Source organism: Ciconia boyciana, chromosome 7 (genome assembly GCF_034638445.1).
Source record: "Ciconia boyciana chromosome 7, ASM3463844v1, whole genome shotgun sequence".
NCBI classification, from domain to species: domain Eukaryota; kingdom Metazoa; phylum Chordata; class Aves; order Ciconiiformes; family Ciconiidae; genus Ciconia; species Ciconia boyciana.
In genome coordinates this window covers 50,475,688-50,500,263 of record NC_132940.1, presented here as the reverse complement: position 1 = coordinate 50,500,263, position 24,576 = coordinate 50,475,688, and the positions used below count along the sequence as shown (strand labels likewise).

General features: G+C 38.1%; 1 protein-coding gene across 2 annotated transcripts; it reads right to left on the bottom strand.

Moving 5' to 3' along the window:
• Positions 1 to 1,186: 1,186 nt before the first annotated feature.
• On the bottom strand, positions 1,187 to 24,406 carry DIPK2A (divergent protein kinase domain 2A). Of its 2 annotated transcripts, XM_072866768.1 has the most exons (4): positions 23,616 to 24,406; positions 8,276 to 8,579; positions 7,772 to 7,880; positions 5,465 to 5,598 (listed from the first exon to the last, which is right to left on the bottom strand). In XM_072866768.1, exons 1-3 carry the CDS (start codon positions 24,267 to 24,269, stop codon positions 7,804 to 7,806), a joined length of 1,035 nt encoding a protein of 344 aa, XP_072722869.1. In that variant the 5' UTR covers positions 24,270 to 24,406; the 3' UTR covers positions 5,465 to 5,598; positions 7,772 to 7,803. The 2 variants fall into 2 exon arrangements, with proteins under 2 accessions (XP_072722868.1, XP_072722869.1); XM_072866767.1 differs by lacking the exon at positions 7,772 to 7,880 and having other exon boundaries at positions 1,187 to 5,598; positions 23,616 to 24,401.
• Between the last annotated feature and the right edge of the window lie 170 nt (positions 24,407 to 24,576).

Genomic DNA, 24,576 nt, shown 5'->3' with positions numbered 1-24,576 from the left:
TCCCACAGTGAACCTGCAAGTTAATTTGCAACAGTAAGAAAAATTCTTAATGTATGAAACTGCCAAAAATCCCCACAAAATAAGAAACTGTAAGTTTTCTTGTAAGGAAAAAATATCTATTAAGGTCCAGGCGACATAGCTGCACACTGAGAACTGCTACATTTTACAGAAAAACCAGACGTTCCTACCCCAGCCTGAACAACCAAAGAAGATGAGAACTTCCAAGTCAGAATTAAACTGCACTAACGGCTGGCAGCCATGAAATCAGCTGCTCAACTATTTTGAGGAGTTTCAGAATTATTTTTGGACAAAAAAAAGCACAAAATAAAAATGCACTAAATTTTGAAAACCCCATTCCTTTAAAAAGATACAGGGTGTCTATTTGGGAATCTGTAGTTATACCAAGGGCAAATTAAATGGATGCACTAAGCCTTCATTAATAATATCAAAAGCTAGAATCTGTAGTAAAAGTTAAGCACATACAAAAGCATCATGTTCAGAATAGAAAGATATGTATTAAAATTCTTTGGCTAATAGACAAGCTATTTGAAACTCTGACCTAAAAAAAAAACAACGCTCTTTTTTCTGTCTGAACACAAGCTGTATATTAAACAGTCTATTTTGCTTTGAAGTATATTCTGCTTTCACGTTTCTGTTCTCAGAAGACTGGAGTTAACCCACCAAATATAAAACAGTCTTAGATATTCTTTCTTTTAAAGTCAGAACTTTCCTGCTCTGACCTGAACATGCAAGTCAGTATTCGTGGCAAATGTTCATTACTAATGCTCCTGAAATTTGGCTAGCTTTTGAACCACACAAAACGGGTATATTCTCATGCTTCCAGCGTGGCAACAACAGACTCATCTGCTGCCAAAACAACAGACTCTTCATTGTCCCAACATCACATGCACACTCTGCAAAGACACCTAGCAGCCACAGGGCCTTTCTGTATCTAGCAAAAGCTCATTAGAGTAGTGTACAGTACAAGTCAGACTATCAAAGACTTTTGCCTGGAAGAACAGTGAAATGTGTTCATAAAACTCAGTATGAAATATAAAAAGAATTTGATGCTTAGAAGTACCCCAGGCAAACCGACACTTGTCGGATCTGGAGTCACATTAAAAAAACGACACATCAGCCCAGGAAAAATTTATTTAAAACACCCTAAAATGAAACTAGAACTCTATTTAAACTAGTTGTACATCTTTGAACATGATCTGGAAGTAAGGAAACAGAAATCAAAAAACTTGCAGACAGTTAAAGTGGAAATAACAGTGATGCTAATAATGAGTGAACTAGTCAGATGAAGGCTATCAAATAAATTAGCAGGTCTATATATTGCAACTTCAACAAAAATAAGTAAGTGAAATCTACAGTAATGAAGTTTCCATTTGATGGACTGGATTTTTAAAGGCTTGGGAGGACTGTGAGATAGAAAGAAACCATGAGGAATTTCAAAAGCAGCAGGCTGCACACCAAATCTTCAAATTGAGAAATATACTTCTCTAATGGAACATCTCTGATATTCACTAGACACGTGCATTTTACAGAGGTTTTGCAGTCCAATCTATTCTAATCTCCAAATCACAGGTTTTCAAACAACACAGATAACTAACAAAAGAGCGTAGAAGTTAGTACTGAATTCAGACATGTCATATGGAAAAACAGGAATCCATGAAAGCACCATTGCTGGTTTGTACAAAAACATTAGTCTGACTGTAGAGAACCAAAACATTTAAGTTCCTTTTAAACGTAGCCAAGGTCTCCACTCAAATAAATTTAAATAAAATCACATTTAACCTAGTCGTTGCGGTAAATCAGAGTAGCATACAAAGTTTAACATATTTGAAGTGCCTCATAAGGGAATATCTCACAATGAAAAAGTACCTGGTAAGAAAGTACCAGATACATCATGTCTTGAAGTTCAAGGCAACCAGGATCAGACTGTGCTATACTCTGGAAACTGTTGAAAGCAAAGATGCAGCAGTTATTTATGCTAGTTTCTTCTTAAGACCATAATAATCTTGACTTCTGAGGCACACTGGAAAGTTTAGAAGTTTCAATCTGCATGTTTGCAGTTCCTGGAGATGTAAGTTGAGGCAGCAGGAGTGCAACTAAAAACATTTAAAAAACCAAGTGTTTGAGACAGGTTGTTCCTATTGTTTACACAGGCTCAGAAAGTCAGAAGGGAATATATGCTCTAATATAACTGCAGGACTTAGTTTCAAATGCAAATGCTCACTGAAAAATCCAGAGTAAAGGAGAAACATCAAAAGTTATTATGTATTTACATTACATTAACTGCTAAATATTGTACTGAAGAGGCAGTGGTACTAGCAATATAAATTACTCTAAATACAAGGAAAAATAAGGTCCTCAAACAATAGAGAAGATATCAACTTGTTTAATTTGAAAATATTTTCTTTCAGTTAATCGAACAGAAAGATATGGCTTGATCAAGTTGTTTTTAAGAAAATGAGTCCTACTTATGATAATCCCCAAAACAAAAAGATTCCTGACACATCATTCGTACTTTGGATCAAACAGTCTACTAGAAAGGAGGAGGGGGAAAAAAAAAGTTCCTATCTGTCACTTTTGACAACAGTGCATTCTGCAACACCACACAAACTAGTTCTATGCATACTTTAATGCACCCTACACTAAGCCAATCTTAAGAGACTGACTGATCGGAAAATGAATATCCGATATGAGGTTCTTAAAGTATTCTTTATTAATATCATTAGAAGTTGCAGAAACAACTTTCTTGTAATATAAAGGCACAGGGAGACAGTTTTGATAAAATATTCCAATCAAACAGTAACTTACAGTACAAAAGGACAATTGTAATGCACATACAAACCCCAAACATCTCATTCAAAAATATTTCACCGTGTTCATCAATAATAATGGGCAATGACTAAAAATATAAATTGTTATTGTACAATAAATATCTGATAGGTGCAAACAGAACAAGATTTATTGCTCTCCACAATGTTTTCCCTGTAGTGTTTTTTTCTTTTTAAAAAGTTCCAAATTCCTTTTATAATTGGCTTTAGTAACTTATTTCTGAGGGAACTAAACCTCAAACCAAATCTGATAGGACATTCTGACAGTTACAGAACTGCCTCGAGTAGTAACCAGAACTGGTAGTGTTTGTTTCTTTTACAACTTTAACAATCATACTCCACTCGCTCATTGGGAAACATGGTAGATGTTTAAAAATCAACTTTAGTGATAAGTCAAGGCTTTTATGGTAGAGTAGTATTACCTAGGCTGAGGATTAGTCTATTTTCATCAAATAAGTGGATTTTACGATGAAAAATAACATGAACCTTCTCTGACAGCTTGTGCCAGAGCAAGCATGTAAAACAGTTTTCAAATGAGGGGAGGGGAGAAAGGAAAATTAGCTGCATTGGGCATCCTAACTTCAGAAAATAAGACAAGGGACTGGGAGCAAATTAGGACTACATAGGCAAAGATGACAAAGTGAGAATTTCGAATTCTAAAATATCCTTAATATAGTCATCTAAGAAATCAAAAAACACTCTGCATCTTTATATGGCTCCACTTTTTGAGCTTTGAGAAAGAAGGGCCAGTCAGAGAGTTTACTATTTTCCTCACCTTGCACTTGCAGCAATTTGGTAAAGCAACAGTTTCCATCAGTCTTTTGATGCAGTATGAGAGGCATACTAATTTTGCTCTTGAAAGTAGCACATACTACCTTGCTTAGAACTCTTTTTAGCTTGTACAAAATATTGTTTTATACACGCATTTAAGAAATATAAGTTTCCTTCATTACTGTTACAAGAAGTAATATGCATACATTTCCTAAGAGTATCTTTTTATGAATAAGACTTCAGGAAAATTAAGCATTATAGTAGATGTTAAAAAAAAAAAAAAAAAAAGAGCAAGCTTTGAAGTGAGTTCTTGTAGCAGTAACTAAGGTTTCTATAAAAACTGTAATTTATGAGAACAACTCTAGATTTACACAAACCTCAACAAGTCAACTTTAACTGCACTGGGAACAGTCAGACTCAGTTCAAGAAAAGGTGTCTAGAGTGAATACAGCTTAATCAATTTAGCTGGTAAACTAAAAGATGAATATTCAGTAAGCCCCAATACACTTGAATTCAACAGAATTGGGAATGATGTAAAAAATCTGCTAACTTTCTAGACATTATTATTCAAATTAGGGTTTTCTTCTAATATAAGCATATAGTTTTCAAAGTTCTTCAAAGAGTAATCAAGGACCACTGAAATTTGAATTTTGAGAATTATTAGCTTTACTACAGTATAGCATTTTTTCTTTACTATTTGTTTAGAAACTAATAAGCAAAACCATTTTCTTTGGTTTATGCTTAACTACACCGAACTAGTGATTTTTTATTCTTAGTCAAGCTTCTATCCCAAATTTAAATTAATACAGATCTTTTTACTGTAGTCTCTCTCCAATTCTCAAATTATCTCTGTTAAAAATACAAGTTTGCTCATACCATGATTTCCTGCTAAACAGTCATGTGTATATACTGGCATGAAGGGTAAAAGTTTTGTACAATAATTACATTAAGTGATATTTCCAATGGCAGAACTATAAAAGACATCAAATGAATGTTAGTTCAAATGACATTTGAGTTTATGATGATCTTAAAAAAAAAAAAATACACAATGTCTAAGCACAGTAAAATACAGTGTAAAACCCCCTAAAATTAGACAGTAAACATGGGAATCCTGCACTCACAGTAGGAATGTACTGCACAGCATTAACATGAAAGCCCGTTAAATTTGAAACAATGCAGACAGCTAGATTCACCTGTATGTAAATGCCACTTCAAGGTGTTTAAACAAACACAAAAATGAGACAATGATGTCAGGAAAAAGGCCTTTAAAACAGGCCATCAGTCTAACTTGACTTTCCAAGTAAGAACATCAGCTTCACAAAACTGTGACACTAATGCAGTTTTATGTAAAGTACCCTTTGACATACAAGCTGTCAATTTAGCTATCACAGTCTTTTTTGACCTACTCCCTTTTAAATAGTTAGGGAGAAGAGTCAATAGTAGCTCAAGTTTTAGTTCAGTAAGTACCTTCTCTGTTTGCAAAGGAACATTATAACACCATAAAATTATATTTTTATGGTATTTAGAAAACTGATAAACTAGGGGTTTTTTTAATTTTCTCTTTTTAATACGTAAGTTCAAAACTTCATTTTCTATTTGTCTTTGCAATAGTGTTTTAGCCAGTGTTGCAAAAAAATTTTCACTGTGGACTACCTCACGTTGTTACTCAATTGTGCAAGGTATTCACGCAGTTCTTTTGCAGCTTGGAATCTACCATATCTCTTCTTTGGGTTGGCACACTCATCCAGCAAGGCCTCAAGTCGGCCATCTTTGGCAATTTCAGCTGGGGGGTCATGAAGTAGTCCTCCAGAAGTGCCACGCCATGTGGCATGTCTTGATAAAAGGTTCTGACAAATAGCATAATAATTGTGGTCCACAGTGACACGAGCACAAAGAATCTCTTTTGAGAAGGACAGACAAGCTTCTTTATCACAGTCATCAAATTTGCTTTCATACCATACATCCCAGTTTTCAGGTTTATCTGTGAAATATAAGGAGACAGTAAAAAAAAAAAGTGAGACAGAGGAGGAGGAAAGAGCATATGCACATCTGAATACAATCAGAAGCTCAATACACAGCAAACTGGTAATATTTAAACTATAAACCAACTCTGTTTAGATGAACTCTTAAATGTTCTTGTCTAAGATTGCATCCGGCAGTTTGATATACCCTTCTGCTGAAATGGTCCTGGTAATACAAAAGATAAGGGAAAGAAAGAAAGAAAGAGGGTAAAATAGATAGCAAAGAGAGGGAAGCAGAAAAAACAGCACACTAAACACATGAATTCTACGTTCATGAACATACCCAGAGGAAAAAATGTAGCACAAACAAGTGCAAGAGAATGATTCACAGATGAAGTTGGGAGAAAAACAAACAAGCAACATGATTTATTTTAGCAACATAGATTTAGTTTCTCCAGTTGCCCTGGGAACTAACACGGGCATGTGGTCTACCAAAGAAAAAAAAACCACATTGCTAAGTAATTGCCATAAACTTCTGAAACATTATCTTCCAACCTCTTACTTTAGACATGGTAGTAACTAAGAAGTGCATATAAAAAAAGCAGATGCATTACATATAATCTTTGAAGAAAGAAAAAAATCAACAAAAGAAGTGGCATTTACGTACATGTATAAACCCTTCTTAATATATATTTTTAAAGTTATCAAAATTTGAAGGTGTAACTAGTGGCCTTGTCACAAAGCCTTCTTTAACTTAAAACCTAATTTACAAAAAATATCTTACACAATAATACGTAAAAGTTTACTAAGTGTGAGATCTCCTGAGTTCTTACTACTTTTTGTTAGAAAACTTTCATCTTAAATTTCTAGATTACTGCCAGCTTAGAGAAGAGATCCTTATCATGGAGTCTCATAGTTCTGCAGATCTCTTTTAGCACTGTGATGTATGAAGAAAAATTTATCTGTGTTTGGTAGTCTCTGAGCTGACTAGTGGTCATTTCCAGTGCACTGCAAGCCAGACTAGAAAAAAAAGCGTACTGAAGGATGACTGCTAAAACTATAAAAATATGATGTAAAATTTGTACAATGAACAGCAAACTCGAAATGGAAAAAAAGCAAGCAAAGGAGAATAGGAAAAAAGGACTTCAGCAAACTCAACTATGATATCCCACATAGAGTACAATTAGATATTACTGTACAGTGCAATTGGACAGAATGTCCATATTCAAATATCTAAACAGGCATATTAATCACTCTAGACAGAGATTGTTTAATGAAACTTTCCAGGAGATTAATGAAATCAGTATTAAATGTCAAGTTTATACAAAGACTGAGAATTTTCTTGTGTCCCCATTTGTTTTCTGTGTTCTTGATTAATTGCTAGATTACAAATCATGCAGAAAAACCCTAGTTAGATCCACATTAGTCTGAGAACTATAGACAACAGATGCAAGCGTGACACTTTCAGCATTCAGCTTCTGCAAGATGCTACTTGTTCCTATTCCATGTAGACATCAACTTTTTCAGAGTTCATTTGGTCATCTTTGTGACTGAGCAATTCAGACATGCTCCAAAAGTCAGTCTTAAGTAATATTATTTTAAGGGGGGGGGAAGAAAAAAAAAAGAAAAAGAAAGTTTATTTGTGTGGCCCATAAATACTAGCGTAAATGTACTGGATATCCAATACATTAAAAGGTTTTCTTGGTAGGCTCAGATAACTTTAATCTAAGCTCCTTGAGAACGTATAATAAATCTAACACACAAAACCCAAAAAAAACCCCCACACACCACCAAAAAAATCCCCTCAAAAACATGCTTCCTTGTAGAAAACTGTGTGGATAGAAAATATAGTCTCAGAGTTAATTCAGCAGCACAGCATATGACGTCTATTTGCAAAGCTTAAAAAAATCCATTCACCCAAAGCAAACTGGAATCACTTGGCCTACTGCCACGAACTTCTGCAGAACTAGGGTTTCATGTTCAATGTCTCTAGCCCTTAGGTCTGTAAAGTTTTCCTTATAAGCTCAAAAGGAATATAAAACCATGTAATGCCACTTTGTCAAACATGTCTCCTGCTGCCACTGCTTTGAGCTTTTACAGTTGACAGAAAGATGAACAAATTTTCACTATTCCCATTTGGAAACAGCACTAAAATTACTCATTCCTTCTGTTCCATTATTACAGAGCACCTACCTGAACAACTGAAGCAGAGGCAGGCTATGTAACTAAGGCAAAGCAGGCAGTAAGACTGTCTTGTCATTCACAGAAAATAGAATGCCAAGACTTCCATCTTTACAGACGTCTGGAAAAGATGAAAGGAACCTCTCTCTTTTAGCTAAGGTGGACAAGTCAGTCAGCCAGCCCATCTGTCTATCTGTCCATCCATCTGTACAAACCCGTCCAACGTCCAAACCCTCTCCTCCCACCCCCACCACTCCATTTAAGCAGGATTACAGAGATTAAAAGTATATGTAAATCAAGTTCAGGTAAGCTCAACGCTTTGTAAAATTGACAAATTGGTCAAGTTAATTAGTAGTCTAATTGCAGAAGAAAGCTAATTAGTTTGTTAATTAGTAGTCTAGTTATAAAGCCAACAAAATGGATATTTAGCAGCTACACATAGTTTAAATATTGTGCTTGCAGAGAAAGAAGCAAGAGACATGGGGTGAGGGGAGGGAAGAGAAAGAAGTGACTTACTCTGTCTGATTAACCGTTTGTCTGCTACCAGAACGTTTTCTGCATCTACAATGATAACCTTCCCATCTCTCGGTCCAACTGCAAAGTTGTCAAAGCTGACATCAAGGAGGTAGAGTGCAAATTCAAAGTCATTATTTGTCAGCTGCTCAGCTATTTCCATTAATTGCCAGGCCAGATCCACTCGTTTCTCCCATGGTGCATTAAAGTAACTCCACAGCTCTTCTCCAACGTAATTGACAGCCACCATTCTTCCACATGCTCCTAAGTACTTTGCAAATGGCCAACCCTCATCAGATGGAAAACTCTGTATATAAAAAGATGTTTTTAAATTTTCATTAATACAAAACAGTTTACATTTTAAAAGGCTGTTCAATAAAATTTAGGAGACACACCTGTAAATAGCCATCAACACAACATTTCCATATACTTATAAGTTTTGAAGGGAAAGAAAAAACAACACAAAATATATTTATGTGAGCAAGAGGCCGTGCTGGACTACTGAAGGGAGAGATATATATTTTTACATACAAATGCACAATTCCACCAACTATCTTTTTCTATTGGTGTTTTATACACATCTGTTGTACTAACACAAGTGTACTTGCCACCAAGATAATTTTGCATCTGAAATTTTTTATTAAAACCAGGTTTTTTAATAACATAAAGGAAAAAGCTTTCAGAAGTGACACCTCCTTCTTCCCACCACCTCCCTTCCCATTTTCCCCAATTGACTGGATTCCTTTGAGGATCCTCTCACTTGAAGATCTCTCACAGAAAGGATTACAGAACAGATTAAGGTATAAAAGAAAGCTTAGGCTTTCTTATGCCTCTGGTACTCCTTAACAGTCTACCTCTTGATTAACTGCTACACACATACTTTGTGTTTATTACACACAGCCACATAACATTTTTATCAAAAGTAAAATCTGTCTCCAATAGTAGCTTTCGTGGAAGTTAACATAAGAGACTGAATAACATCCTACAAGCAATAAAAAAAAAAAAAAAAAAAAAAAAACCACAAAAACACACCAGCATACTTTTCCTACTTCAGTTGCGCTGAATGTGCCCCAAGACTTCAATATGAACAGACAAGCATTTAAAAGGTATCCTCCACACTATGCATCAGGAAGAAATCATAAAAATATTAAATTAAGAAGCTCCAAAGGTGTAGAAGTTGGCACTCTCTAAGAATATAATGTACACTAATTTTAACAATTAGGAGATACCACTATGCACACATGCTCCTTCCTCATGCACTACCTTGCTATTGTGTCACCAGAAGCAAATCGTAATCAACTCTGTAGTGATGATGTAGCAGAGGTTTTACGACACTTGGGTTGAACGGCATGCTAGGTTTCAGTCTGAATGGAAGCTTTATACCTCCTGGAATCCATGATGGCAGAAAACACTTATGGTAAATCGAGAAAAGAGATACTGGAAGGAAACACATCATGCAGAACAGATCTGAACTACAAGACCAGTCAGGGAAGAGGTGCCCAGTGCTCACCCATCTGTGTATGTATTCCGCTTAAAAAAAAAAAATTTAGAAAAGTTAAGAGTGCTTACATACCCAATCACCATAGCCTTAGAACCCATACCTCCCCTACAGCAATCCTTCATTTTACCTATGTCTGTGCTTCCTTTGATAACAAAGTTTTGATCTTTTTATCTTAAGCACTAGGCATCAGCTGACGCTAAGCCAAGGTTAGAATACTTATGTTGTTCAGAAACCCTAGAAGCTCTGTAATACACAAGGAAGAGCAAGCCACATCTACCCCCAAGAATTTATACTTATTCTTGAAATGCAAACAGCAAAGTTAAAGCTATACTCAATACACACACTAAGACTTCAAATTTAGTATTAAAAAGCCCTGAAAAAACAAAATAGATTTGCTTAGATCACAATAGTCAATACTATAACATAAATTGCCAATACACATGCCAATCTTTACTCACAAAACTTGCCTGCATATTTCACTAGTTGTTTTCTGTGTAAGCATGCTTCCATGGCAGGAACCAAGTTTCATTAAAAAGTTTAATTTGGCCTCTGACCCAAAAGGTCATTGGATCAATGAATCCTCTCGCAATAACCAAGAGGACAATTCTCATAGTTGTCTTCTCTACCTTTTAAAAGATGCTGCTGGTAAACACACAGGAAGAAAAAGCAAAGCAGGAACACTTGCTCAGCACTGCAACAATAGTTTCTCTTGGTTATATTGAATTTTCAGGATTTCACAACAGCTGTAGGTTTCAGGAGGTAAAAAACCAAAACCCTGTGGAGAGATTGTCTCCATCTGCTAAGTTATTTCAGTACAAAACTGGAATCTTAGTTACAGAATTTTTAAGTACAAATGCTACTAATGAAAAGGTTTACTGAAGCACATCAAAGCCCCTCTTATGGATGGGCAACACAAGTGCTTCCACGGCGCAACTTCTCCCAGCAATTCATAGGCAGCTACAATTACTTTCTCACCCATTCTGAATCATTATCTGAAGAAGTACAAAACTATACAGAGGTGACTAGGAAAAAGGAACAATTATTATTGAGAGTCCAGACCATACTTCCTCCACCCCCAAAAAAAACAGGTAAAGAAAAGGTTTGGGCATTCCTTTCCATTTCTATGCTGCTGATACTGGAGAACGTCACTCTAACACTCCACATGGCTCTCACTTTAAGTCTCCAGCCCAGCAAACCAATTAACCTACCTACAGCATGCTCATTTCCATCTTTCTTCTAAAGGCCTTTCAGACAGGGAGAGAAGACTGAGGATCGAAGTTTCTGCTCTGGAAGCATGCTCCTTGCCATAGGAGCATTTAATAAAATGTTACGGAGGCCCTACTTGAGCCTGTATCTAAAATGAAGGCTGAGTACCAGGTTAACTTGTACCTAGCTTCCAGCAGTCCTTGCTTGGAACACTTAAGAACACTGCAATTTGTTCATCTACAGTTTTAAAATTATTTAATATTTTAAATTTGAGACAGTAAAAATAATACCCATTTTTTTACGTGTTAACACTATTTCATAATTGGATCCTACTGGAAGCTGAGCAGCCATCCCAGACTATTCTGGCTTAAGATGTTCTCTATGGAATTTTCAAGGACTCTTCAAAGTTTCTACATAGCAAATCTTTTTTATATGGTACATGTAAAGAAGTTAATGTATTATTGTTGACTTAGTTTGGCATCTTTATGGCAAAAGCCATTAAGGTAACCTCTAACATGGCAAGTGGATAAGACATTTTTAGGGGAAATAACTGTGTTTACTATTGCAAAGAAGAACCTTTCTTGGTTGGTCAAAAGGGCATGAGACCCATATTAATAACAGAATAGGTTCAAAGTTTTTGGGGTGCCTAAGTGTCTGGACTTCTACACTATTTTGATCACCTGATCTACCCACATAGGTAAATCTGGTCATGAAAAATCCTAAGGGTGATACAGAACTAATTTGATGGTTTTGAGACCAGTATTTTCAAGCTGTGTTACCATGTAATTGAGAACTAAACCTCTTTCACTAGCTGAATCTACTATGCAATAAGGATGACATTATCCAGTCTTCAGTTTTTTATCTGCAGGCTTGCAGGCAATTTATGAAGGTGGTAAGTAGGGGCAAACATCCACCAGTTCAGGGCAAGTCAAGTGATACATTCCCCAGTTAAGAAGTTGGCTGGGGTTTTTTTGCTTGTTTTGTGGTTAGCAAAATAACCTTCCAACAAATGAAGTGTGTGCTAATTCAGTGTTCCTTACTTATTCTACAAACAGACCAATATAATGAAAACTCATGCCTGTGGCATTACTAAACGCCACCAAAATGAGATTTCATGCACATTTATCATTACTGTATTCAGTCCTGGATCAAAAGAAACCAATAAGCAAATAAATGGCTGTTGTCTATCAAATGAAATTAGTTATTTACAAAGGAACATGTCTTTTCACTCAAAAAGAAGCAAGCAGGAGTTGGTACTAAGGCATAACCTCCAGAGAACTCTGGGCAAGCAAAAATTTTTCATTCCAGTGAGCAGGATCAGGGAGCATACAGGAAAATTCAAAATACTGCCTACCAGCATCTATCAGGGAAAAGCCATACAGCTTAGTATTGAGGAAGTCCGAATGTGTGTGCCTATCAGTCCTGTAATCATGCAAGTCTACTTCATCAATATCTTATAAAACTAAAGTTATATCTTAAATTGGAGAAAATTTACCCAATTACATTTTCCGATAAACACTAGTTTAACTGATTTCACCAACTGCATAACATTTTCATATTGCTGCATTTTACCAGCACTCAATGCAATATATTCAATTGCTACAGCAATGATACCTAAATATTTTTATTTAAGTATGAATTTGGACCACCCCACTCCTTTTCTTTTCCACCCCTCTCCTTTCCTATATTCCAGTCCTGCTCTGCCTTTGCCTCCCTTTCCAAATACAAATTCAACCACAAACAGTTGAACCTGGCAGAGGCCATGCTACCACTGGAAGCAAAGGTGTCCATCCCTCCTAACCCACCAAGCACACTCATTTCAATCCCCTCTGTCATGTCATTAGGAAAGCAATGCAGCTGGCACTTGCTGGGCTGGTGTTCAGTTGGATCAGTAGCCTGATCCAGCTCATCACATCACCACATCATGCTAGTACTGACAAAAGGAAGGGAGAAGGCCTGAACAGCCAGGTGCAGAAGAGAGGAAAGGAGCTAAGAGGACCTTTTCTTTCCAGCAGCAGCAGGGATTTATGTAATAGATTCAACTGATTTTGAAAGTACAGTATTAGTCACAATGGTACACTGATCTTCAAAACACATCTATTATGCTTCCTGCATTTTGTACACTGAATTTCATTTCATGCAATAAATTCTAGGAGCAGTTTGGTTTATTAAGAAGTGAACATCCCAAACAGTACTTGTAAAATATCTGCATGCCATACTGTAACACAGATATATTTATAACTCTGTGGCAATAAAAAGATCTTTTGACAACAGGAGTGCAGGGAATCTTGCCAACATCTGCACATGTACAAACAACATCTCTGTTTTGGCTCCCTTCCAACTGGCATGTAACAACCACATCTACACTTCATTACCCAAGTCAGTAGCTGAAGAAGGGGATAAAAATATGTACAAGCGCCCCATTCAGCAGTTTTATATTCACACAGTGATTTGACAAGAATGTTAATTGAAGTACAGATCTGTTGTCTTTGCAATCAGAGATTTGCAATGTTTTGTACTATTCTATTTTGAAAGCACCTTTCTAGATGAAATTGCAACTAACTTAACATGAGGATTTTTTTTCTTCATGTATTGAAATTTTGAAAGCCAGTAAGACACGAACACAAATTTCTATGCTCATTAAACACATTTTCCATTAACAACTTGCATTTAGAAACAAAAAGCTTAGTAGATAGCTGTAAAAAATCTCAGATTTCTGTAGAGTAATGCATAACATACTTTCTATTTTATTCTCAAATTATTAGTAGTATAAATATTTAATTTGGTAAATTTGTACTTGAATATGCTATTTGAAGACTTAAAAATGTGCATTTCACAATTAAGATAAAAACTAAGCTCTTGTTCAAAACCAGAAACAGCTATCTGAGAAAAGAATCTGCAATTCTGATGCACCCACTCACATTTTATCTGTGAATATACACACAAATGCCATGGAAACCACAGACAATTAAGCTTTTAAAAGTGTTTTAAAATATAGTAATGCATATGAAAAACTACAAACAGGTAGCGTAGTAAGTTTTGCCTCATTAAAGTTGTTATCCCTCTCTATTCACAGAGAAATACGTATAATCTTCTAACGGAAAGATGGAAAACAATAAATATGACAAAAACTTCTCCTACCTCCATTCCTAGTGACACATACATCAAGAAAATATTTTAGTTGCCCTAATTAGCGTAGCTACAAGACATCTCTCTAAGCAAGGCTAAAAACCTAAGCCAACCCTGTCAAATGGACAAAGAACACTTTGTTCCTGAAAAAATAATACTGCATTTATGTCTTCTAAAAAAAATACACTGTGGTCTCAGAATAAACATTGAGAATTAATAAGATGAATTTATCATTTCACTGAAGCATAAAACACTATCAGTGCATTTGTCTTCCTCACTTCCATCTGTCCAAACACAAGAAGATATACAAATCTGCCACTGGTTTTGAATGTTCAGAGCTGTGAATTAGATCACGCAGTAAAGACTCACCAGCTTGAAGCTGATAAGGCCTATTGTAGTCTACAATAACACAAATCTCATTTGAATTAAACACTTAAAAGAATATTAGTTTATCATAATCAAGCATATAATTCATCCTAATAATCAAGTCCAAAAAAAGCCAAAACAGTTTAACAACTGACATCTTTGAGCTACTGTTCCACTGTATCATTAAAAAAATAAGCTTTTCATTTTCAAAACTACTATAGAAGATGCTACATGTTACTGTCACTACCAATATTTGTATAAAGTGAGTAGCATCTAAAAAAAAAAAAAAACACCCAACCAAAAAACAACCAACAAGCTACACCTTAAATACGATGGAATTAAAAAACATGCAAAACAGAGTGGGGGCTTCTCTTCCTACTTCTCATGATCCTGAAGACCTTCATGGCAAAATTACACTCTTTGTGATGCCTTCGCTAAAATCATCCTACTAAACTGTGTTTGCCCAGGCACAAACTGGCATGGCAGGTAGAATTTAAATAATATGCTCTTCTTCAAAAGGAAAACAATTAGTTTGCTCTGCTCTCACAGAGTACTGTTGATTCTGCATTGTAAACGTAAGTAGCACTTGTATTAGTCACCAAGGCAAATAAGTAAAGCTCTGGAACCACGCAGACCTGGAAATCAGATCTTACAATAAAACTTTTCAGATCAAAGGAGTTAAAAAGCACAGTCTAAACGCAGATGCCTTCTTTGGTCAGGAATTGATCTGCATTCTAGAAGATACATATTCGAATGTATTTGTGAATGCTAGTGAGTGTAATGAAAACAATTTCATTTTCAACTCTATGCCAAATCATTTGACATTCAACTAAAACTCCCACAGAAGTTAAGCATATACATATACACAGCCTACACACACACAGTGAAGAGTTGATTTCATTGAATATTCCAAATATTAGTATTCCCATTGAAACTACGTTTCTTTCATTTATTTGACTTCTGTTCAGTTTTATCACATTTCAACCAGTTACTACATACAATTCAGGCCACAAGAGGTACATATCAGGCTTAACTGACACACTATAGGACAAAAATACACAGACAACTCTAAAAATAAACCCACTCAGAATTAGAAATTACTCAATGACTAAGTTGAACACTTGAACTGTAAAAATTATATTTCACAATGCTAGCAGAGGTATGTCATTTCTCCAAACAAATTAATGAATAATTATTAAATTCAAGAACCATAGTATAGAAAATTTAATATTGTATTGGTTGTTACCTGTTCAAATTGGTTTGTAGTTCATAAAAGTTTGTTCAGATTAAATTTGCAACAGATGAAAACGATCACTATCTTCTTCTCATCAGTTATGAGTCTGGAATATATCACTATAAAGAAGTCCTAGCAGAGATGGCCTACTCTTATTTCTGAAAGTTAATTTTCAAAAGCAAAGAGACTAAAACAAAGCCTCAATTACTTAATTCAGGAAAGTAAAATACAGCTCCCCCTCTACATCAGACATACCAGAAGCAAATGGACAACACTGGTATTTCAAGGTTTGGAATATGGGGTAACACGCTTCTTTTTGTGTTACTGAAAACAGCTCAGAGTTACAATTTATCAGGAGGATTTCTATTTAAGTCTGTATAGTGATTTCTCAGCAGCCTCTAGATTAAGAGAGACATTCATCTTAATGCATACCCCACAATAACTTGAAGAAGTTCTACACTATTTTAAAACATTCCTTTTACTTTATTTACATGTCATCACTTTAGGAAAGTTTCACCAGAAAGAAAGATGAAAATAGTTTTGAACATTTAAGGAACATAATTAATATGGTAACATGACAAGTACAAGCCAGTTCTGGCCTAATATGTATACTATATGTCACTGCAAAAAATAACTCTTCAGTTTTCAATACAATCAAATCAGTGGAATAGTCTCGTAACACAAGGCTACTCAATTTTAATTCAACAAAACAATAATTTTTCATTTATTTTTTAAAATGTGCACAATGGAAATTCACGGATGGAAAACAAATTCATCTCCTTTCTCCACAATACTTAGAAGTACGTAAAACAGGAATCAAGAAAGACTAAAGCCTCACTTTAACATCTGAAATTTAAAGCCCTTGCTTTCTGAATTATCTTTTCTATAGGTGTCAGTCGACCGATTTGTGCAAAAAAAGAATTTTAAGAAAAGTTAAGACCTGAAAAGAAAAAAAAAAAATAATCATTTTACCCATAAAGTAGCACTAGACATTCCTTAAGCCTAGTTTATGTTTACTGCAAAAAGAAAAAATAGCTTTAAAAAAAAAATAGTCCAACTGCATGGGAGTAATTTGGAAGTGGGGGGAAGTCATGACTTACATCATCTGCAGCAGACTACAGTGAATCTTTAAAATGGAATAATATATGAAATTGCAGATAATAATTTTTTTATTAAAAAGCCTCAAATCAACTGGAGGTAACATGACTATTAACAATTGATCTCAAACAACTACATTTTAACTTTTTCATAAACATCAGTTAAAATATTCATTATTTTAAAATACTACACAATAAATACTACTTAGTATGTCAAAATGCCAGTATCTGTATGAGCCAGGACTTAATACAAGTCCACTAGAAGACACATCAGGTAGTGTGGATAACTGCCTTAAATCCACTACTTGGTATTTAGCATAGCGATTATGTATTGGAAACACCAAATTGAGTAATGAAGAAAGTTTAAAAGGCACCAAGTATTGCAACTGGATGGCATTCTACCAATGTATTTAGAATAGTACTACAGAAAATAACCTATGACTAGAACCGTGTGGATGATAAAAAAAGAAAAAGAAATCCCAGGCAAGAAAAGTTGCCCATTTACTTCTTACTGGGTTATGTATGGATCAGCAAAATAATTCTGTAAAACATTTGGCTACATTGCTACTTTGAGTGAATTCAGCGCAAACAATTGTTTCAAAGAGATCACAGTTAATGTTTTAATATAAGTTTACCCGATGTCAATTATTGTTCTTCCTGTAACAAAACCAAACAGAAACCCCGATGATGACATGAAGAGAAACCAGAAGAATTTTAGGTTACGTGGCAACAGACTGTTCATGCAAAGTAATTATACCAGGAATAGAGATACAGCTGTTGTTGGTTTTGTTTTGGATTTTTCCCCCCCCCACAAGGAATAACAACGATCAGAAGTTGTGAGAAGAATAAAGTAATTAAGCTTAAGTATTTAGAAAGCTAAATACATATCTGAGGGAAGGACAATGATTTACACAATCTATTAAAAAAATGAAGAAATACTGCTATTTTCCATATAGGTATTAGAATTTTTCTTAGAGTCAGAAAAATAAAAGTCTTTGAGACTTGTAATTTACATACAACATATAAACGTTCACCATCATTCTTTAAAGAATCTCCCACTTTAAACAAGTTGTTAAAAGCTACAGCTCAAGACAAAGTTGCATTAATGCACTCTGGGTATAATTCACAGACACCTATAGTTCGAAAAAAACCCCACATGACTTGCAAGCATTTTATTTACTCGTATTTTAATAGCAAAGTTTGTGCGCAAACTTCAAGTTTGCTTTGAAAACAAAGCAAATGTACTGTCACTTTAATAGTGCATCTGGCGGTACCGTATACCAATGGAATTGCCAGCACAAAGGCAAGACTGACTATTGCAAGACCAGCTCTAGATGCACTTTTGCCACCATTAATAGAAGCTATGTTTCAGTTTCGCCGGGACAGATGTAATCTGTCTTTCACAGCTAACCGTAAGATCTTACGAGAAATACAACCACTTTACTGGAAAAAAAAAAATTTTCTTATATAGCAACCATTTCTTACTTCAGCTGTAGTGAGTTATACTGTAGTCTCCCCAGCTCCCAGAACATGGAATTCTCCACTTTGCTCGGCTTTTTGGGCATTGTTGGTTTTGGAGGTTTTTCTCGTGTTTAAGTACAAAACCTAAAACTTTGCCACAGGCCTTCATGTGTTGAACAATGCATGGCTGCATACCATGGCTCACAGCAAGGCAGCTATGGTGGCACAATGATAGCAGCTCAAAAACCATAAAGAGACAGCCACAGTGGCTCTAAATAGGAAATCTGGAGGCTGACAGACATCAGTGCAGGAGCTCTATGGAAAAGAGGTATGTCTAACAGAAAGGGTATGTCTATCTCCCTAAATCATTCTGTTGAACTGCCTTGGTTTTGGAAGAAGTCATGTTAGGAACTGGGGGGAAAAAAAAGAATTTTTGTAAGAGTCAATGACTGAACACTGACCTTAGCCTCTATGGAAATTAACAATAGGCAGCCAACATTTTTGGTTCTATAACAGTAAGTTTATGTTTCTATTGGCCAGTGAAGATAAAAATTAATCATGTTACTTCATAAAGTTGAATAACATCCATATTTGAATGAACATCATGGTTAAAAAAAATGAAGAAAAGTTTCTCCACTACGGTTATTTTTAAAAGACAAACTAGAAGGTGGGTGGTTTATAAAAAGTCATAGGATGAGGATAAAACTACTTACATTCATGCTGGTTCTATGAATTCTGCAAGAAGTGAATATTAACACTGCACTCAGTCTAATCCAATTTATTTTCAAAATTTTGCTACTTCACAAGGCAACTTTGGCTGACCTATCTTTGCAAGTGTTTGACACACATAGTCATCATATTCAATTATGAATCAGATGCCATGCATAGATCCTATCCTTCAGGTGATTCCTATTTAAAATACTCTGTTTTCCATTAAATGAGTTGAAGGAAAGAGCAGCAAGTTTTGTTGTTGCTTTTTTCTGAATAAGCTGTTCATTTTTACATAGAATATTGGTTTACATGTATCAAATTTTGATTACAGATCAGAACTTACTTTACTAAAAAGTATTTGCCTTTATTGCAGGAAAGGAGTATTAGAAAGAGGAAGGAAAAAACCCAAACCTATCAGAAGTTAAATCTTAAACATTTACACATCAAGTTAAAAAATTCTTTCCTCAACCCTCATATACAAGTTGTTTCACTCAAATGTGAACTCAGATAAAAAACGTGAGAGGATTTAATTACTGACTAGTTTAGCGAGATTCTACAAAACTAAAATAATATTTTATTACACAGAAAAGATGTAAACTATACTGAAAAATAATGGAAATGTTTTGCCATTTGCTTCATGAAGTAAAATGGCAAAAGGTGCTGAATTCTTCATTGAGTACAACTGTTTAACCAATGGGTTTAACCATTGGGTGCAACTGTTTAACCAATGTGGATAAAGAAGGTGTGCTGGTTTTGGCTGGGGTAGAGTTAATTTTCTTCATAGTAGCTCGTATGGTGCTATGTTTTGCATTTGTGCTGGAAACAGTGTTGATACACAGGGATGTTTTAGTTCCTGCTGAGCAGTGCTTACACAGAGTCAAGGCCTTTTCTGCTCCTCACCCCACCCCACCAGCGAGGAGGCTGGGGGTGCACAAGAGGTTGGGACAAGAGGCGGGGACACAGCCAAGATAGTTGATCCAAACTGGCCAAAGGGCTACTCCATACCATATGATGTCATGCTCAGCATATCAAGCTGGGGGAAGAAGAAGGAAGGGGGGGACATTTGGAGTGATGGCGTTTGTCTTCCCAAGTAACCGTTACGCGTGCTGGAGCCCTGCTTTCCTGGAGATGGCTGAACTCCTGCCTGCCCATGGGAAGGAGTGAATGAATTCCTTGCTTTGCTTTGCTTGTGTGCGCAGCTTTTGCTTTACCTATTGAACTGTCTTTATCTCAACCCCTGAGTTTTCTCCCTTTTACTCTTCTGATTCTCTCCCCCATCCCACCCGGCGGGGGGGGGAGGGTGAGTGAGCAGCTGTGTGGTACTTAATTGCCAAGTAGGGCTAAACCACAACAGAAGGTTAACAAGCAAGCTATAAAAAATACAAATATTTGAGTTAAGATTATAGTAAGTAATCTATACAAAACTGTGCTGTTTTACTACTGTTCAGAGACTTGTAACAAAAGTAGTTACAAAGTCTTGTAACAAAGAGACTTGTAACAAAAGGTGGGGTTAAAGCCCCACCTGAAAACTTCCTACAGCAAAACCTGTAAGTTAGTTTTGACAATATGCAGTTTGTAAGCAACGTCACTTTAGGAATAATCCATACTCCAAATAGGCTTCAAGCTAAAATCCCAATCTCTGATAAAAAGTCTTATAATACACAAATTACTAGCTCTAGTAGATGATTAAAGCGAATTTTCTGGTATAAATCAAAGATCAAGCTTTAGATTCGGTGCCTATTTACATTTGGCTGCTTCTATAACTTAATTAAAGAACACAGAACTTTAATGCACTGAACACCAAGAATTTAGAAGTTATCTCTGCCTCTAAACCAAAACTGTTATTTGTGACAGTCTTTTAAACAGTCACAGTAGTGTTTCATGAAAAGCTCAAGGCAAAAACTAGCAATACTTTTCCTTGTGCCTTCTGGTGACAGATAGACAGCATCAGTTACACGCATCAATATTTTATTTATTTATTTATTTAAAATTAAAATCTGATTCTTCCCATGACATCATGCACATTTCCTTTCTTGAAGGCAGATGATTTTTAGAAGAAGCCTACAGGTCTCATGCCCATGCCTGTATCTGCTCTCATCCATACTGCAGAAACTATACCATAAGATGTTCTACATATCTTATGTATAAACACAATCAAACTTCTCAGTAGTCAGTTATCATTTCTGGAAAGTAACTTCACCCCCCTCATAAAGATTGCCTTGCATCTTGCTGTTGCAATAACCGCATAACACAGAATTATCCATTCCTTACATGTTTCTCAGGTAGAGGCTGAGAATGGAGTGGTATGTGATGTTATGCAAATGGGAAGAGTTCATTCAGATTCATATATTTAAGATATTTTATTCCCAACTGAGGGAAGGTATTCAAACCTTCAGTACCCATTACCAAAGTTGATGAATACTCTTCTGGAGAATATACTAAGAGTGTTTCAACACACAAAGCTGGCTTGAAGTTCCCCAGAAATATTTTCCAGGATATGCCTATTCATCAAAATCTACAACACTGCAAAACACTTCTGATCTGGTAAGAGGTGACAGACAACTTTACTACACTCTGGACTGATAAAGGCTGCCTTGCTTCCCACCAATTTGACCTGCTCTGCTCTCAGCAGCGCCTTCGCCAAGATAAATGGCGAGCAAAGTGCTTGTTAAGTTCACGTCCAGAGATGTTCATCTCTTCAACAGATTTGCTTGACAGCCTCAGGGGTCATCCACAGCTTATCAAGAAGCTGACAGGCATCAAGGCTCTTACATCAACCAGTGCTGCCCACTGCCTTTGAACCCCCCCACAATAGTAAATGCTGCAACTGTGCCATACCCTTTGTCTGTAAAGAACATTGGCCCCGCAAATTATGAAGAAACATACAGAGCTGTTTTCTGGCCATCTAGGTCTATGCCTAGCATGTTGGAACCAGTGTTCAAAACCAAAACTGTAAGTTGTATGAAATGCAGCCAAAACAAATTCTCAAAGAATTTCCAAATATAATCAAAGCAAAGAAGTTTTGGTTTTTCTTAATTAAGTGGAGCTTCCTTTTTCACTGTGCTCAGGAACAACTTTAAGGCAAAATGGAAGAGACATACTGTACCCTAAGTCTGCTGAGAAGCAAACTGGAAACTTTGAAAACAAAACCCAAGAGCTGTACATGAGAGGCTGAAGGGCAGAAGGCATACTACGCAAAAACATATTTTTAATTAAGCAGAGTTCATAAATGCATGCTCTAGAAATTAATCAGTAGGTGAATTTGCTGGAGGGTAAAGCCTACAGCACTGCTTTTTGAGCATTAGATATTTCTTGGCCTCTCACTAGAGAAACAGCAGATGTTTATAACAGTAATCATGCAATGATGCTTTCAAATGTATTTGCAAATATTCTTTTTATCACACATCGGATAAAGGCAAGGACGGTTCAGTAGACGAAACAATTCTGAGTCCAAACTTACACACTAAAGACATACTTGGAGTTCCCTCAATAGCGTTAAGAGCCAAAATGCAAAGCTCCCAATATAAATAGATATACAATAGAAGCAACTGAGTGGTGCCACAGAATAAAACCGTTTCCTACAAATTTTTCACCTAAAAATTTACATGACAGGTTAAAGCACAAATTTCTGGTCTGCGCACATAACCAGTTCTCCTAGCTGAAGAATATAAAGTATGTAACCACTGAAAAGAGAATACCATTCATTTATTTGTCGCTCCATGTTCAGGCTACGAAACACCTATTTCTAATTTTTATCAACAGAAAAGCAAAAATTGTATTTAGTTCATGTAAGAACACGACATAGCACATGAGTCAGTTTTTGATAAGGAAAGCACAATAGCATTACAGTAAAGTCTCTGCCCACTATCTATTAAACTAGACCCTAAGAAACTAATCGCTGATTCCCGTAGCTGCCTAGGAATATATGTATTATGGGAGATGCCATAGGATTAAAGCCTAACACTTAACTGTAAGAAAGGCATAAATCCGGCAGAAAGCATCTGCCTTACAGTGTGCCACCCCGCCTGCTTCCTGCAGAATAGCTGCTTGCTCTCACCGCTCGCTACCGAACAGAAAAGCAAGCTCCCTGCCTAGATGAGAAAGGCAAGCAGGATGGAGAACGAGTTAAAGCCTTCAGGCGCGGTAGCACCGAGGAGGAAGACAAATCGGGAAAACGCACAAAGTCTTTGAGGAAGAAAGAAAAACTATGAGACTGAGCGAGATAAAGAAACGCCTCCTGCCCAGAGTGGGAATCAGAGACCCCCTCCTCAGCCCACACAGCTCTCCTCTTTACGTAAGAGTCACTGTTAGGGCAAAGACCTAGAGGAGGACCCCCGCGTTTCGCCGCTGTTTGAGGCCAGCTTCCCAGGAGCCCTGCTCTCCCTGCGCTCCCCCGCGCAGATACAGCTGCGTGCGCCCGGCGCGGCGGGCAAAGGCGACCCCGGCCACGGCGGCGGCAGGGGGGGACCAAGGGCCACGGAGGGCGCTCGGCTGGGACGGGGCTTCCAGCGAGGGGCCCGCCGGCCCCTGCCCAGCCGGCGCCGGCGGGGGCGGCTGCGCAGCACCAAGGAGAGCAGGCAGGGGCGGGCGCCCCACCCGGGCACTCCCGGCCGGCCGGGCGCCGTCGGGCGCGCTTACCTGCAGCACCAGCGGCTCGGGGTTGAAGGCGAGGGTGATGAGGAGCTGCATGCGCTCCGAGTCCTTCAGGTTGCGCAGCAGGAAGCTGCCCGAGTCCTTGGTCTCGGCGTAGCGGCGGACCAGGCGGTCGAGCAGGCGCTGCGAGGGGCAGTGCACCAGGTCCGACCAGCCCTCCACGGCGTCGGGGGTGAGGAGCCGCACGTCGCCGTTGAGGCTGGCGAACTCGGTGGCGTGCAGGGCCTGGAGGAGGTCGCAGCGGCCCCTGCCGGTGGCGCGGCGGCAGATCTTGGTGTCGATGTCGGCGAGCTCCTGTGCGGAGCCGAGGCGCTTGAGGACGACGCGGCGGCTGCCCTCGCGGGGCTCCCCGTAGCGCGCGAAGTAGACGTTCTTGACGTTGAAGAAGTCGAAGAGGCGCAGGCGGCCCCAGCTCTCCAGCCGCAGCTGCCCGTTGAGGAACTTGCGGCACCAGCTGGTGCCCCAGCAGGCCGGGCACTTATTGAGCTGCAGGAAGCGCCGCTCCGACAGCTCGTTGCGCTGCAGCGAGGCCAGCAGCGAGTGCGTGTTCAGCACCAGCGCCGCCGCCAGGCTGCCCAGCACCGCCAGCTTAACGTAGCGGTACAGCCGCCCCAACTTCAGCGACACCAGCCGCAGCATCGTCCCGGACCGGGCCGGGCCGGGCCCCCCGCCCTCCGCCGCGCTCGCTCCCCGCCCCGGCCGCGCCGCAGCTCCGGCACCAATAAACTCTCCGCCTCGCCGCTCGCCCGATAAAAGGCAGCCAAGTTACTGAGGGGACGGCGGGGAGGGGGAGGGGAGGGGAGGGGGGGCGGCGCCAGCAGCCCGCCGGCCCGGGCGGCCCCGCCCCCGGGGGAGGGGCCCCGCCGCCGCCGCCGCTCCCGCCGCCGCGGAGGTGGGCGCGAGCCGCCCGCCCCCCTCCGGAGGGGTCTCCTCCTCCCGCCGCTGC

Excerpts from the sequence above, each read along its gene's own strand:
- DIPK2A (XM_072866767.1), bottom strand. The coding sequence starts at position 24,269 with ATGCTGCGGCTGGTGTCGCTGAAGTTGGGGCGGCTGTACCGCTACGTT. Across the intron at positions 8,580-23,615 it reads CCGAGCCGCTGGTGCTGCAG|AGTTTTCCATCTGATGAGGG; the intron begins GTAAGCGCGCCC and ends TTTTATATACAG. Across the intron at positions 5,599-8,275 it reads CAAACGGTTAATCAGACAGA|ATAAACCTGAAAACTGGGAT; the intron begins GTAAGTCACTTC and ends TATATTTCACAG.